An 18,004-nucleotide genomic window follows, 5' to 3' on the forward strand; every position below is an offset into this window, starting at 1 on the left:
TTGAGATCTTTATTACAAGATGAACAAAGTATGCGCTGCCGTAATCTTAAGCAGCGGAGCCGACAGCTAGAAGCCGGTGCTACTAAACACAACTGACCCTCGTTTTTTTTTCCTCCAAAATAAAATAATAATAATATAAAAAAACATAATGTTAAACAACAACTACACATATAATACTTAGGTCTGACAGGTTTTGCCAAATGTAACTCAAAACTATCAAACAAGGTACCGAGTCGAGAAAGCTTCATAAAAATAACCAGTAACTCACATACAACTTCAGCACCAGCCTACGAATTTGTGTTGAGAAAGAAGAGCATGTTAACATGCTCTGGGGTCAGACGCGAACGCAGCCTGGTGACCGTCAGTCCAGCCGCAGAAAAACCCGCTCTGAGGGGACTGACGTCGCCGTGATACACAGGTAGCTCCGTGCTAACTTGGCTAGCCTGGCCGCGGCTCCGGTGTTTGCGCTCCCCTCGTCCGAGTCAGACAACGCAGGCTGTCTCCCGCAGCCTCTGGGATAGCTTTGCAGTATTGGCAGTGAAACAAGTCATTTTTTAACTCAAAATGGTCCCATGCAACACTTCGCCGTGACCTTTTCATGTTTACTTTGGAAATGGAACTACACGGTAACTCGCAGCCAGTCACAGGTAACTGAGTAGGACTGTGGCGTTTTTTTCAAACACTGCCCCCCGTGGTCAAATGTGCAAATAGCGAATTTCTCGATGAAAAAATTATTTCATCGACGAAATTCTTAATGATCAATTAATCAATCGTCGATTAATTATGCCCATCCCTACTAAAGATGTAACAAAATTGAGTACACACACACACACACAAACTGAATGTCAGATGTAGGTGGGACTTTCCAGAGCAAGGCAAGTTCCATAAGACATTTGAAGGGAGCAGATTACCAGGGCTCTGGCCTTGTACCTAATAAAACACCATCCAGAAAAGAACATTTAACCATTTCCAGCTCCACATTGTATTCATTGCTTTTCAATCTGCTTGGTTTCCACCACTACAACATTTTTTTCCCAGCCTAATTCTTGCCATACATTTGGCTCTACATGCTTCCTGTGAATGATGATCAGACTTCCGCTATCATATCAATGTATGAGGCATAAAATCAGACCCACCTCCTGAATCTCTGTCAAGGAGTAATCAGAACAATATGATCACTCTCACCGCCAACTGCCAATAATTATTGTATTTGTTTTTCTTAGGGATAAAGTTTAAACATCTTAAACATCTTAAAAAGTCCAGGTCAAGAGCTGAAAATTTACAAAATTCACTGAGATAAGCAATAACTTTGTTACAGTGCTATTACAAAGCTGATAAGCAGTGCTAAGATGTGTTTTATTTTTTGTAGTGCTCCACACAACATTTTGAAGAAAAAAACTTCAAACCAGCAGGTTAAAGGCAGTTTACAATTTTGGTTATGAAATGAATGATTCAACAGTGGAAAAACATGTTCTGAGTAATGAAACCTTCAGGCGGAAAGAGAAGATACAATAATGCAAGCTACAACAATATACTCATACCAAGACTATTTATAATTGTAGCAGAAGGTGTTATGCAGGCTCAAGGGGCAGTAAGTGGTTTGCATTCATTGATCCAGTCTCGGCAGCTCCAAAACCAGAAGGTGTCAGGGATTAAGAGGAGAAAGACATTTGGGAGAAGAAGGTAGTAACATACATCCATAGGATATAAATGTGTACAGATAAGATTATGGCTGAAAGCAAGCCTTAGGAAGTTTAACTATAAACTTGATCAAAGCTGAATATATTAATCATTAACATTGATGACAATAAACAGTTTTCAACATAAAGGAAAGGTGTGTATATGTTTAAACTATTTATACATAGGAAAATGTCTGATAGAGACAAAGGGAGCAATGGAAATGGAACAGTTATTCCCAGTAAGTGTAGAACATGTGAGTAGGCATTCTTGTTGTAATTATAGTCCATGATCAACCGCTACCATGATCAGTTGCCAACACCATCACAATCCTTGATCAGGATCCACCATCACGATCCATGGTCTGCTGCCACCACGATCATCATCCACCGTCACGATCTCCGATTCATGATCCACCATTGTGATCTAAGATTTGGCTGCAGCAGTGATCATTGATCTGCAAACGATAAATCACAAGGAGTCCAAGGAAGATGTCAAGTCAGTAACATATATTGATGAGACAAGTGATAAAGAGAGTGAAGAGGAAAGAGAAGCTCCATGTGTCCCCCGACATTCTAGTTATATAGCAGCATAACTAAGAGCTGGGGCCTGTGCCACGAAGCAGGATTTGTTTTTATCGTGGAGACTTCATGTTTAGTTCAGGTGGTAGCTTATGCTTGACGGCTAACCTGCAGGTTAAGTCTGAGATAAGAAATCCAGCATTATAAAATCTCGGCCCACTCACCACTCAATTCCTTTGAAACATGACATCACTGTTCTTGGAGGATCCCGTGGAGCAAAAAAAAAAAAGGGATCCAGTAGAGCTTGGTGTGCAGATGTTAGTGGGTCTCTTAGCAGGACAACATTTACAGTATATAAGTCCACTGAGATACATGCAAGTCTTACACACGTACATTTGTGTCTGTCTGCTCTTCTAGTTAAATATCCCTTTATACCTCTGCTCCATTTTTACCTTGTCCCTCTCTCATTCTTTTGTGTGTTTTGAGAGCAGGTTTAATGGAGTCTGAGGGAGGAAGTGGGGGCATAAAAAGGATAGGAACATTTTCTTTATATAACCAGAGTTACAGCCAACTGCACTTGTGGTCGGAGGAAATGTCTTCAGGCTTGAGTCATTCTGAGTTCTGCAGTATAACCAGGCTTGGTCCCGGGGGTGGGTGGGTGGGGGAGGGGGGGGGGGGGGGGGTTAAGTCTTCCTCCACTTTGGTTAATCAGGAGTGGTGCTAAGAGGTTGCCTTTTGCTTTGTACTAGTTCCACATTTGGATGTACACAGATATAGTACTATAATATGTTGTAACCTATCAGTTTCATGCTGCTATTCATCTTAACATGTTCATTTGGAATCATGGATCAGCTTGTGAGGTTTATTTCTCAATTCTATGGTATTTCCTCATATTTAAATGGAATGGGGTTTTGTTTTCTAAAATCAGCATATAACAATGTATTGATACATTTTAAAGATGTATATGATAATCCAACTAGTAAGTCTCTGCATTCCAACATTCTTGCGACTATAGATATTCCCTGGTTCTCAAATCTTGATTTGACATGTCAAACTGAAGCATCAATGTGTTCACATAGTTTATAACTTATTGAAAGACAGAACAATAAATTTAAATATATTAAATTACCATTTGGAGTGCTGTGTTTTCCAGCATAGATATTTTTTTTCAGGTAAGCACTACAGCAGGGCTCTTCAATAGGCGGCCCGCGGGCCGAATCCGGCCCCCGAGCTGCTTTTTTTAAATACAAAAAAAAATTTAAACTAACAATTTAGTAGCACTTAAATGGCACTTACTCATAGCACTTTGTAGTTTTGCTTTATTATGAACCGGGCCGTGGGTCATTTGGTACCAGGCCGCCCAGAAAGAATAAACAACTTACATTATTTCCGTTTTATTTATAATCTGATTCTGAACGGTGTTTTATTTTGAAAAATGACCGGATCCTCTCCGTTATGACTCATGCTTTACGCATTTCAAGACGCTTGTCTCGGTCACGTCAAGTTTTCTCTGAACACAAACCCAGACGGTATTTGTCGGACCCATTTGTCAACAAACCAGGTAAATCCAGCATGTCTGTGCAAGGAGAAGATCAGCTGCTGGAGATCGCAAATGATGGCGGCCTTAAAAGTATGGTCGAGAAAACAACTCTACCGGTGTTCTGGATTAAAGTCACGGCAGAATACCCTGAGATCGCCACAAGAGCACTAAAAGCTCTGTTGCCATTTCCGACATCATATCTGTGCGAAGCGTAGTTTTCTGCTGTGACGGCAACCAAAACGAAAGTCTATACGGAGTAGACTGGACATCAGCAACACACTTAGGGTGTTTTTGTCACTATTAGCCCTAGATGGGACCGCCTTGTTGCAGAGAAACAGGCTCAGGGCTTCCACTGATTCAGCGTTGTGGTTAGATATATTTTTCATGCACTTTATAGTTGTTTTATATTTGTGATTGATTCATTGTTACTCACTGTTGTGTTGTTGGTGCAATGTTACGAGGACACTGCTAATAAAGTTGCATAAGAATACACATCAGTTTCACATTTATTATTATTATATTTAGAAAATACCCCAGTTTTTATGCTAGTCGTATATCATTATATTTTGTCGTATTTATCTGCCACATACCACTCCCTCTAGTGACATTGGTTGAATTTTTTTTAATTAAGGTATTAATTTGTAATTTTAAATAAATTGAATAAAATAAAATTAAATAAATCCCCAGTGGCATTATGACATTTGTAAAGGATCCTTTCTCTGTGAACGTTCAATCTGACTTTGCATTGAAAGGAAAGGAGGTTTTATCCTCTGTGGATGAGGGGTCTTAACAACTGGAAACCACGGACATTCAGTCATCAGGTGACTTGCGTCAGTCATGGCAGCAGGCAGGTTTTGAAAAATTCTGGACCCATGAAGTCAGCTGTGAGAAGTTTCCACAGTCAAGGGATCTTGCACTTTTTGTTCTGACAGTGTTTGGTTCAACATACACTTGTGAGTCATCATTCTCGCACATGAATGCCATTAAAACTCACAATCGCATATCCCTTACTGACCAGCATCTACATGACTGCATGCGCATTGCCCTGACAACTTATAAACCCGACTTCACTGCTCTTGCCAAGTCAAAAAGATGCCATTTCTCTCATTAGATGGCAAATGTAGGCAAATTACATGAAAGTTAATAGGCATGTTAGTCAAGCAAGCAATTAAGGTTCATTTTTGTAACAGTATGATTTAATTATGTCATTCACCTCATTAATTGTCATGCATTGCTATGTTGTAATTCAATTCAGAGGCCTACTATGCAGTTTTATTTTGTATTTGTTGTTGCACTTGGAAGTTGTTCTAAGTAAATTCTAGACAACTGATACAGTTCACCTGAACTGAGTGATTCATTTTAAAACAAATTTCCTTGATAGACTACCATGCACTTTTATGTTGTTGCAATTCTATTCAGTTCCATGCAATGCATGTTGTTGGTGGAGAAACATTTGATTCTGCCTGTCACTCAAATCAGTTTAATCTTAAGTATTGAGGATAATGACCAGTAAAATTGTGTTGGTACAGCTATGTACAATGAAGTGCATGTTTTTGTTAGTTTATTGCATTTCTCCAATTGTCTGTTAATATGGCTTGGTTATTGCTCACCTGGTTTGATTTTTGAATCCTTGGGCCTATGCGTAAAGCTTTTACAAAATAAAATATATTGACTCCTTCAGTATGTTGTTGTAATTTCTTGTTACCGTGATCACTCATGTCCTCCGGCCCCTGACTTTGCCTCAGTTTCAAGAACCGGCCCCAGCTCCAAACTAATTGAAGAGCCCTGCACTATAGAGTGCTGCTTTAAAGGTACTTTAAAAGTGTTTAGTTAGTCAAGTCAGGACTTCTGTAAAAAACATGGCTGCCTCTGTAGAGAGGACCCGCGCGTGATGTACATATACAGTCTTTAAATATAAAGTGCCATTTTAGGGAAAAGAAAACAACAATAAAATGTTCTCTCTTTCACCTTAATCGTACACATTGGACCTTAAACTGTTCAGTATATAGGTGCCTGGAACAATTTTGCATCTTGAAACTTATGAATAATGAACATTTACCAATGTTTTCACAGCTTTAAAAACACGTAACTTGTTTATTTTTTCTGGTATTCAGTTTCTCTGAACACATTCATATACAAGAGAGAAATAAGAAAAGATTTGTGAATGAGAACCATTGTTTGGCTTCGGTGTGTTTTGGACTCAAGATTTACCCTCAAGACAAATATGCAGGTGATATGATCTGTGGGGGAAAAAACTGATACCAACTTCTAATTGATTCATATACTTGTGTGTGTGTGTTAATCGATCCTATCTCAATTTAACTGTCCTAAGATGTCCTGACGGTGCGCGTCTCATGTTGTGTAGCAGGTTTGAACATGTGTCTCATAAACCCTTGAGCGAATAAAAAAAAAAGAAGTAAATTTCAGTCCTTTAAGTTTTAACTGAGTGCAGGTCAGAGGTGGAGTGAGGAGGAAACAGCCAGTGACAGAGACTCTTGCACAGGACAACCAGACCTTTAATGAGCGTCTGTCTGATCCTGAAGCAACAGTGGTTATAATTATTCAGCGGTGGAAACCTGCTGAAACGATGAATGTAGCTGAAAACATGAATCATTATGTTCAGTCTCTGTTCAGTCATCCTCCTCTCTGGAGGTGCCTAAATTATTAACACATGTTGCTCTTCCTACACTGTGTGCTGTGGGAGTAAATCTAACCTGTGGCTATAACTCTATTCAAGCTACATGATTGGTTCAGCGCAGATATATTCTCATTATCATTGGCTGTTTGTGTTGTTTGTCATAACGAGATGAGTTCTTTCAACATTATATTAACTTATCTTAAATTTAAAGCTTAAAGCTTTGATTCACATGTAATTTCACGGCATAGCCTTAAACCAAAGCATCCCCTTCTTACACTCCAGGACAAATGGATGCTTAATAGCTCTCTCTTGAATCAGTGACAGGATAACAAATGCTGTACACATTTCTTCTTTATTAGTCTATTAGACTATTTGTTGTCTGCTTTGACCGATAGTATACAGTCAATTTTATTATTGACATTTTGAGAATTACCTTGTCTATATTCTAGCTTATATGTGATTCCTTAAGCAGAGATTGTGCAGTGAGCCATCATTGTTTCCCTGATGTCTAGGCTAATGGCTTATTTTTCCGATTCAAGTCAGCCAAGAAAGGGACTGTTTCCTTTTAAGTACAATGTTTATTTGATAAAGCCCCTCTTTCTCAAAATCCTTGGTCTCTGTAACACAGTATTCTTTTAGTTGTTTTGGATTTTTCTTTTCCATGTCAGAAAACTGGTTGCTATTCATCCCATCGCTGGTATGTGTGTTTACAAAAAGCAAATACACTTCACAAGAGGCTGTTGAAAATTACTGTCAATCTGTGGTTGAAACTGCAATAGAGGAGCAATGGAGACACTGTCTGGTACTTTTGGATGTACTTCTTCTAAAAAGCTTTTTCTTAAAACACTAGGTATGTCTGCTTTTATGCACATTTAATATAATTAATCACAAAGGACTCTACCTGCTTTTATTTAATTTTTTAATTTTCTGTACATTTGATCCTCTCGTGCTTGGTGTGCTTTGTAAGAAGTCTCTCTCATTGTTCATTGCTCACAGGCCCTGACTTTTAATGAATTGCAGAGCACAAAGAGTGTAACAATGTTAGCCTCCCACAATAATTATGTCATTTGATCTGCAGAGTGGCAAGAACGTCATTATCCCTTGTGACTGAAGGAACAATATTGCCTGTTACTTTCCTGTCTGACTTCTTGTACAATGATTACTTGAGTACATGCAAGGCTCTTGTCAGTAGAAGGGTCAGTTCTCGAACAGTGATAAAAGTATGGCAGCAATTAGTGTTTTGTACAAGTGCCATTAGTAGTTTATGACATAGTTCTCATGCTTCTACCAGTAGAACATGAACCTTTATTGGGTTTGTATCAAGGGGCAACATCCTGGGCTGAGCGATGAGGCCGATACGGAAGTGTAAAAAGCTGCAGTTCACTGGGTTGCCACTTGAGGCTGGCTCCAAGAAACAGAAAGTCTCATTGACTCCAATGTAAAAATGCCCAACTTTAGAGCAGAATTAAACCTGTTTACAGCATGGTTCAACCTTTGGTTTTAGTCTCAATCGCGAGGTTCTTCATTCATGACAACTCTGAGGGGGGTGAATTTTTTTCTATCCCCCCATTTAAGCGATATTGAGGTTTAAAATTACGCATAATTAGGGGCGTGGTCTATTGATTGACACCTGGGCACAGGCTACGATATGGGCACAGCTTGTCACTAGCCGCTCGTTAGCTCCCCTCAAGCCACCTGCAAGCTGCTCGGTCCACTCGTAGGTTCATGTCGGCGGATCCCCGTCGATGCACTCGACACAAACCATGGCTTGCTGTGCAGTTCATTGTACTAACAGACCGTCTCACAGCTCTGTTGTCAAGTTCTTCCGGTGAGTGAAAATCGATTTTTATTTAATTCATATATTAGGACCGTAGCAATAATTTGCAGGTAGCATTGCTCACGATGCATGGCTTGTTGTTTGTTTGTTATTTTGTTGCTTGTCTGTTTGAATAGCTGGCTGAAAGCAAAGAAGTAGTAGGCTTACCTTTTATTGGTAACCTAACTGTTACGGTTCATTGTTTCTGAAATAAGAGGCCTGACTGCTATGTTCACAGCAAACTTGAAAAAAAGAAAATATTAAGCTATGGTTTAGCTGCACTATAGGGTGAGTCCTTGTTTACCTGAAATGTGAACTTTATAATTTTATTTTGTAGCGCCCTGTTTGGCAATGTTGTTTTTCAATAAAATAAAACATTTGCATAAAGCAAGCCAATCCACTTTTCCATGTTGATAAGAGCATTGAAAAAAAAAAATTAATAATATCAATTAATTTTTAACGTTAACTATGACATAAATGCGATTAATCGCGATAAAAAATGTAATCGTTTGACAGCATTAGTTTGTATATAAATCATTAGTGTTTGGTCGCGCACGCATCCAGGAAGCAAAATTAGAGTTTGAGAACTGTTTTCAAATGCATTAAAAAGAAATGTAATGAGATCACTGACATATGTCAGTGCAAGAACAGCTGCTCTCCAACAATGTGTTGCAGGGTGGCTCTCATTCTATTCCAACTAAATCTCAGGATGTATAAAAGATCTGCCTGCTCTTGCTGTTATATATATATATATATATTTATTTTTTAAAGCAGACCTTACCCGCACAGAAACTCTTAGTAGGGTCCTGACATGAGCATGAATTTTAGCCATGCAGTAGTGATCCTGCCTGTGTTTGTGGGCCGTTAAAGTCTATACCGTCCTCGCGGGCAGGCACGCAGGATTCTGCATAAAACTATTAGATACTCGCTGTGCACATTCACACGATAAGCAGACTGTAAACGTAATATATGTCCCACCCACCTCCACAACTAATCGGGTTCAAAAGTTAATCATATGGAGATACCTTACCAAGTTACAATCGTTCCTTGCTTTGTTTTTGTACAAACACACATTCATATATTCTTATATATATATTTTGTGTAACATTTGTAACTTTGTGCTAAAGAAGTGTGGGTGGGTGGGTTGGTGCGGGTGCATCTATCGTAAGCGTATCCTCAGGCTACCACTAGTACATCTTATCGAGTGATAACATTCATGTTAAATATTGTTCATTTTCTCCTACAAATTAAATATTTTACAGTACCTACCTCATCAGTGATGCTTGATAAAGTTGAAGTGTTGGCACTCTGCAGGCCACTGAAGCAACAGAAGCTCACTGATATGTGAATAAACCAAGGGGAAACATCCTGGGCTGAGCGATGAGGCCGATAAGGAAGTGTAAAAAGCTGCAGTTCACTGGGTGGACACAGAGGGCCGGCTCCAAGAAACAGAAAGTCCCATAGACTCCCATGTTCAAAAGGCAGACTTTAGAGCAGAATTAAACCTGTTTACAGCAAGGTTCAAAACTTGGTTTTAGTCTCAATCGCGAGGTTCTTTCTTAATGACAACTGTGAGGGGGGTGAATTTTTTTAAGCGATATATAGGTTTGAAATTCACGTCACGTCACAGTCAGCGCGACGACTGCAACTCCTAGCCTGCTGCCTGCTCGGCTCTACTGGAGCTAACAGGCTAATCCCCGGTCAGTGAACAGCACCTGAGACTGTGGAAAGGCCAGTGGCGGCTGGTGAAAATTATTCTAGGTGGGGCTGTAGGTGCCAGAAGCTTTCGGTAACTATCCCAATAAAAGAACCCAAACCAAAAGATACCATTGTTTTAGGGATAAACAATAATTATTTAATTGCCCTTTAAAAACAACAGTTTGACAGATAATGACAATGATATGAGATGTATATTAGTGAATACTCTTAATACAAAATTCAAGTTCTTGAGAGACATTTACAAGTGGTTGATGATTAAAAATAACTATATACAAAGAAAAACTGTCTCATAGGAACATAAAATGTACCAATTGGATTACATATATTAGTGAATACTCTTAGTACAAATTACAATATCATTGTATATTATTGTAATATTTACAGGTGGATGATTAAAGTTAACTATATACAGTTAGCATTAGCTGTAAGGTGGAATCAGGGTCAGCTATGGCATGATAGAAGCAAGAGCGGCAGACAACGTTACTCACCCCGCTGGTGCGCGCTACCGCACTCGTCTTCCCCGGTGGAGCGACTCCACGCTGTAAGCCAGTCCGGCAATGTGACAAGGTGTCTCAGTCAAATGTGCCGACCAAGGTCCCGGAACGAAACAACAGCGCCAGGGAGACGCGAGTAAGAGTGGGCTGCTGCCTTAAATAGGGGCTGACAGCGCCCCCAGTGGCAGGGAGGGCACCCGCATCTGGCCACACTAGGATACTTAAAGCTTGGTGCGATATTTTTAGCGCCCCAAGCTTATCAAATTTGATGACGCTCATTGGCTAATTTACCCGTTGCTATGTGTTTTTTTGCCTCAGCAACAGCCTACCATTGGCTGAGCTGCTGCAGTGCTGGGGCGACTTTCCCAGCGCCCCAGGAGGGAGGAGAAATGACCATGGACACAAATTATCCCCTAACTAATGGTTTATATTATATGTATGACTGGTTCTTGATGATTCAAAACATATTTATTTGTAGAATAAGCAGTACTTAAATTATTATTTTGAAAAAAATAAAAAAATAAAAATAATTTTTAAAAATCACTTTCAATCAGGTGGGGCGGCGCCCTAGCGCCCCCTATTGGCCAGCCGCCACTGGGAAAGGCTTCCACTCACATATCGGATGAATAACACGGTTTGATGTTCTGCTTGTTCTCCTGACGGACAAGTTAAAGACGTCTGCGCTCCCGCTTCTGTGGTAAGTCAAGTTTAGTATTTTATTTAGATTTGTTAGAAGTGATTCGCAGGTATCTGTGTCTCTGTACCTCCGGAGCTAAGCTTGTTAGCTTAGCTCCGCTAGCCCGGAGGCAAGATACAAGCAGTAATGGCGATGCGAACAGGAGTTATTACCGACATGAACCGACATGAGCAGGTTGCCCAGCAGAGAGAAGCGTTAGAGTTCGATGATGAAACTTTTAAACCGAGACAGGAGACTGTGTGTGTACGGAGAATAAGCTCCGCCACGTAAGATATCTTATGTCATGTAAAGTTGTTTCACTGGCCAAACCATTTGACTTGACTACGTTACACATATTCTTATTCTGCAAAAACAGATTTACCGTGATCAACTGAAACCTGAGTATTTAAAGTAAAATCTGCATTGTAAGAGCAGCTGTTTAAAGTAGCATTACGTCTCCTAAAGCTCTTTATTCAGAGTATTGGTGTTGATGTGTTGTAACGTGTTACAGTGAAAACTAAACTTGTCTGCTACCTTCAGTTTTGACATCGTTAATCTCAGGCAGTCTTCACTGAATTATTGTGTTAATTATAAATAAATTATAGAAAGTGTAACTACTAGAATAGACAGTCTCAGAGAGAGAGAACCTGAGGCTGATGTTCACCACATATTTCCTAAGCTGAAATGATTATGATCTGATGAACTTTGAAGTAATACACTTTTATTTTTACCATGTAAAAATCTGTTAAGGAATTAACCTGGCACATGTATGACTTTACATATCTGTGTATTTTTGTTGAATGTTCCTCTAGGATGTCCAACATGAGCCACAACTGGAATCCAACCAGACTGAACACTGAGTCATCACTTTAACACTGACTCCAGGTACAGACCTGTTTTCATTACTTACAAACAATCAAAGAAATATATTGCACATAATACATTATGGATTAAATAATATATGCAATACTTTTAATGTGAAATAACTCCATACTGTACATTCATTGTCTTGGTAGTGCACAGTGTAATCCAAAAGCATATTCAAATACATAGTTGAATATCCACAGAAAATATGGATACACAATTTGTTCATAAGTAACACTTCCTCTACAATAATGCTATATTTTTATGTTTCCTATCATTTTATTAGGGATGGACGAGCCTGAGGGACACAGCTGTGATGACCGTGTTCTGTCTCTTATGGCAAAGAAGAAAAATAAAACACTGGGTTCTTATCTAAAGTGTATCAAATCAGAAAGCAAAAGATAAACATTGTTCTAATAAGTGTACATTTTTTAACCAACCATAATGAATATAGAAATTAACTCTATTATCCATGACACTTAGCAATGACTGCCAACTCTAAACAGTTGCAGGCCATCTTTAGTTAAGGGAGGAAAACATGAAGTGTTGTGCAGGTCGTCCTCATGTTGACCAGCCTGAAGCTGCCGATCTCCACCATGTTGCTGCTGAGGACATCAGGTGCAGTTCTTCATCTAATGAAAAGAAGAAACTCACTATTAAAGAATGTTTTGTGTTGTGTATGAAGCACCACAGATGTCGGACAGAACCGATGTACTGGGCTCTGGGTTTGTATCCTCATGGTTAAATGCACATATTTTAAGTTGCCTTGGATAAAAGTGCTGAAAGAAATAAAACATTTTACAAATAGATCAAATGTCTTTCTACCTAATCTGTAATATTCAAGGTGATAATCTCCCACAGAGCTGTTGATAACAGTCCACATCAAGTCTCTCCACTTCCCTCAGTGTGAAGACATAATTATATAATTAATACGAGAACTGTCTAAACTGTCTAATTCACTCATTCCATAACAGGCTAAATAAACGAGGTGCAATAGTAATGGTGGATATACCAGCCTGTATCAGAATATTTGTGAAACATAGTTACTATCACATGCAACCTTCACATGTAGCGTATTGATATTAACTTATTAAAATAAAAAATCAAGTCCCAACCAAACACACGACTCTGTAGTTAACTTGCTTCAATCTGTTCATTAGACGTGTTAAATAAACGGTAACTTTTATAACAATTACATATTAAAAACCACTTGAGGCATGTTAGCATATGATTATGATGATATATAAAGCAATAGGTTTTGTTGTATAGTTTCAAGGTTACATATCTCTAGTTCATGGTAAAGACCGCGACCATCCGGCTGGGCAGCGCTAGCTGTTAGCACCGGCGACTAATATGTCGACGGTAGCTGGTTAGCCGTAGCCTAAGCTAACCAGGCATCTAGAGCTCTGCTGCCGTCGCATAGCTGTCAGTCTTCACTCGCGCTCCTCGTCCTTGCCCATTGATTGGTTAGCCAGGAACTAGGAGGAGTCAACACCTGCAAGATGGCGCCGGGGGAACGCCTCCTATTAGCCTCATTCTCAACATGCAGAAACCAACGGGTGACGTCACGGATCCTCCGTCCATTTATATATACAGCCTATGGTATAAACGAGTCAGTCGCCCTTTCAAGGTGGCACACGCAGGCCCACACATTGATCATACCATAACCACAATATCTGTGTCATCTGTTAACGTTTTTCTTGTATGTTCCTAAAGGTGTTGGAGGTCTGCAGGAGTGTGTCTTGAAGTCAGCCACCCTATCAACCTCCCCCGCCTGCCCCCCCTTCACTCCACTCAACTTTGAGGCCACGCCCATCGTACGGGTAGCAATAGAACCCATACATCCAAGTAGGTCTTGGACGGCACACACATGCCTTCTTCATAATGTTGACCTTTTTTTTTTACAGATATAAAGAAGTGTGGTGTAAAAAGGTATTTTATCAGAAAGATGTACAGATAGCAAACGCAACACATCAGGTTTAATCAAAATAAAGCCTACTTTTTTTTTAACTTTTTGCCTGTGGTACAGTAATTTAGCTTGCTCAGGTTTCATTGCTTTGCTCTAAATATATAGTATATATAATTTTTGTAATTTTCTACACGTGCACATACTCCTGTTACAAAGGTGGTCTGAGGCATCATTCAGTTTTTGCTCCTGATCCGGATAAGTGCCAAAATTGTATGGGTTCTTCCCTGTCATACCACAGCCCATCACCAATTTTTATGGTAATCTGTCCAGTAGATGTTGCATGATCCTCCTAACTAACAAACAAAGACTTCCTTACTAGAGGTAATACTACAGACAAAATTTGCTGCTGATGTATAGACCAGTGGTAATTAAAAAGAGCAAACTCTGAACATGCTCATGCATGATATGTGACATTTCAGTGTGTCCTTTATATTGTCATTATACGGTATTGAGAGTAGTTTGATGAGAAAAAGTATACATTTATCAAAATTCAGCAGTAGACTGCAATATGACATGCCAAAATGTTAAAAAAGATTTATGTTTTGGACCTCAAATACAGGAAAAAAAAGGCACTGAATGGGTTTCCACCTTCTGTATTTTTATGTTAGGTGAAATGCCAAAGCTAGTGCGTGGAATGCGTTTGCTGAACCAGGCAGATCCTTGTGCTGAGGTACTGATCCAGGAAACAGGAGAACATGTTCTGGTCACTGCTGGTGAGGTTCATCTCCAACGCTGCCTGGATGACCTCCGAGAACGGTTAGTCTGTCATCTCATAATATCTGTTATACATATGCTTATAGTACTGAGAGTAGTTACAAAATAACTGTGGATCACAGAATTGTGCTTCTTTTTGGCTGTTCTTTCCTTTAATTACCTTTCAGTGACAAATTTTCTAAAACTTTTATTTCTGTGTCTAAATAATTTGTAAAACTCATGATAAAGTAGGTGTGCTAGAACAGTATGTTCACGAGCTACTGCTGTAACAAGCCCTTATTCAGTCCTCCGTTAAGATGGGTTATGCTTAACTTCACTTTTTCCTAGGTGAAGTCAAAATCTCTAGTTTTGACTCTTTGGTATTTGTTGGGATACAACAAAGCGGGTATATCATCTTAACTAGTGAGCTGAAGCGGTGCTGGACTGAGCCCGTCTTCTTCCCTGTTTCCCCTCTTACTTACATCATCTGTTTTGTTTCAGCCCTAAGCTGCTAAAGGCAGTTGCATATTTACTATGCATACATCAGTAGTGATGAGGCTTAGTGATAGCAAGATAATGATCAGAATGTCAAACTGCCCCTTAACAGTTCCCATGTGTGACGTTGTGGTTACGGAGGAGGCTCAGACAGCACCGCCACCTGCACCAGTGGATTCACCAGTGCAGCTGAGGGCTGTTAGCGGATTTGATCCGCTGGCTCAAAAGGCAGCAGCAGAGCTTCCAGAGAGTCACATGGGAGAGAAGCTCATGATGGAAACACACAGAGACTAAGCTGAGACACGCCAGCTGAATTTGCTGGCCATTTTAAGTTTAGTTTCGCTCCGTGTCGGAAATACAGATGCTGAGAAGCGACTGTTTCCTCACTGGCTGTGTTGGGGAGACAACGTGGTACATGTGGTCTGATGGCATTTTGTCAAGAGCTAGCTCCATTGAGCACACTGAGATGTGGATAACTTTAAATGCAAGCATTTTAAGTTAAATGAAGCTACCATGGTGTATAGAGGTACAATTACAGATTACAAATACATTGAATGGTTAATTCTGTAAAAAAGCTAAACATAAACAGAATATAAAATGGTATTAGATATTTTTATATTTAAGTGAAGCAACTTGTGGTCTCTAGGAAGGTAGAAAGACAGAAGCATGACACAGCCTTATTTTCTCCTTTAACTGAAGCTGCCTCAATCTAGTACAGAGATGTTAAAGGTTCAGTTTGTAGAATTAAGTGACATCTAGAGGTGAGGTTGCATGTTGTAGCTGAATACCCCTCACCTCACCCTCCCCTTCCAAACATGAAAGAGAACCTCTGGTACCCTTCAGTTGTCAGAAAAACTGAAAAGGAGTTTAGTTTGTCCAGTTTATATACACTATACTATAACATGGCGGCCTCCCAAGAAAGGACTCCTTTTTCTTTTATCAGCCGCTGTGGCTGAAAACACAACCAAGGTGATCAGAGTGAAGCAAAACATTCAATTTTACACTTTGTAAATTTAAGATCAGTAAAATAAATATAAAAAGGTTACACCGATTGAGCAGGCAAGTAGAAATGCTTTTAATGGCATGCATGTTATTTAAGAAACTTGCAGTAATTACAAGCTTACTTAAATTATATTGAGGGTAATTGTCAACTTGTTTGTTTTGACTCTGCACTATATTGCATATTTGGTACTGCTATACTTTGTGTTGGTTGGAATTATACTGACCCCTGACCTCTTTTTATGAGAAACCATGAGATGAGAAACCACCATGAAAAACACTAAATTATATAATGTAGTCTAATACAATTGCACGTATTCCAGTTTTCAAACTGACCACAGTATTTAATCAACACCTCTCTGACACTGTGTCATGTTGGCTGGCCGGTGGCAGTCTGAACCCTTCATGACCTCGCTGGCAAACAGCCTGACCTGCAGTGTGTCACACTTAGAATGAGGTCAGCACTGCTCAGCCACCAAGCGAGCAAAAGACTGTGACATCACACCACTCTGAGGGGATTATCTCTCTCTCTATCTCGCGCGCGCTCTCCCTCTCCCCCCAACCCTTAACACACACCCGCTATTGACAAACAGGAAGTTTAGATTGACTGGTGTGATTTAAGTGATGTGTGCTGGCTATATTACACTAATAGGATTTCCGCATTTTCGTAATATTCCTCTTTGTGTTTGCATAGAATAAATGTGGCCACATCTAACTGTGCTGCATATGTCTATATAAGAACTAATCATATTTCTGGCAGATTCCAAATCCATGTTTGGTGTTTCTGCCTATGGCTCATCTAGATGGGCACATATCTGTCTGTGACTTTGTGTCTAATGCCATTTCAGCCCTTATTACAGACATAAACACAGTCATCTTTTTTAAGAATGACCCAGTGAACTCTGGGTCAAACAAAGACGCATCAGTGTTGTTTAGCAAAGCCTTTAATGCTGACGGAGCAGCAGTTAGACAGACAGCCTAATCAGTCTGGAGGTTCTTTCCTGCCACACCAAGGCATACTGACAAACAGACAATTGAGATGTTTGTGATAAATCAAAAGCAATGATTTAGAATGCTGTTAGAAAAATACCTTTTGTTAATAATCTGCTTGGATACAAAGGATACATTTGGCAATAATGTAGTTTTATATGCTTTTGTCAAAAAATTCTTATCAAAAGATTATAACTTCTTACTGAAGAAGCAGGGCGTTAAATGTCTCACAAATATTTATATCAGGTTCTAGATAAACACATAGGGATGTTAGGACATTGTTAGTTGTAGTTTTTTCACAGGATTTGTCAACAAGACATAGCACCAGACTCATCCATAAATGGTTTGGAACCATTTTTTGCCTTTCAATGTCTAATTTAATTGTTATAACATCCTTTGAATGCCAAACTAAATACGTGAACACATTTGTCACACTAACCTCTCTAATGATGGCTTCAACTGTTTTTCTTTAATGACAGTGATGTCAGATGGTAGTGATGATGATGATAATGATGCTGCCAGCTGCTCTTCCATGTTTGAGTCAGTCAATCTTTATGGGAGTCAGGTTTTTAGAAGAGCTTCTTATTTCAAACTTCAGTTCATGTCTCCTCAGAATGAGAAAATCCTCATGACATACGTACAATTTATTGATCAGGAGTGGAGGAAGGTTATTGTAATGTAGCTTTGAGCTTGTTGTCGCTTTGCAGTTTAAAATCTCACCAGCATATTATGAGTCATAGCAGGCTTTTGTTCTGGTGGAGCAGTCTGCTTCTGAATTAGGATTCAGCTTCTTTGCAATTAAATCGCCCTTCCACAAAACCTGGCTGCAGAACATTGTGTCCATCAGAATGTGGTCTTCTGAAAGCTGCTTGATGGACACCAAACTAGAAAGCTTAAACTCTAAATGTTCCAT

The 18,004-nt window shown here is 39.5% G+C and overlaps 1 protein-coding gene and 1 long non-coding RNA gene across 3 annotated transcripts in view; both read left to right on the top strand.

Moving 5' to 3' along the window:
- Window positions 1-18,004, top strand: part of efl1 (elongation factor like GTPase 1) — a 77,862-nt gene that overhangs the window by 45,511 nt on the left and 14,347 nt on the right. For both annotated transcript variants that reach the window (XM_053419002.1, XM_053419010.1), the window contains exons 16-17: window positions 13,662-13,793; window positions 14,523-14,670. In XM_053419002.1, the coding sequence (XP_053274977.1) occupies window positions 13,662-13,793; window positions 14,523-14,670 (280 nt within the window). The remainder of the gene's footprint in view (window positions 1-13,661; window positions 13,794-14,522; window positions 14,671-18,004) is intronic.
- Window positions 9,373-13,327, top strand: LOC128437037 (uncharacterized). Its single transcript, XR_008338156.1, has 3 exons — window positions 9,373-11,102; window positions 11,894-11,966; window positions 12,232-13,327. It is a non-coding gene; the product is annotated as an uncharacterized LOC128437037 (long non-coding RNA).

This window comes from Pleuronectes platessa, chromosome 1, assembly GCF_947347685.1.
Source record: "Pleuronectes platessa chromosome 1, fPlePla1.1, whole genome shotgun sequence".
In the NCBI taxonomy this organism is placed as follows: Eukaryota; Metazoa; Chordata; class Actinopteri; order Pleuronectiformes; family Pleuronectidae; genus Pleuronectes; species Pleuronectes platessa.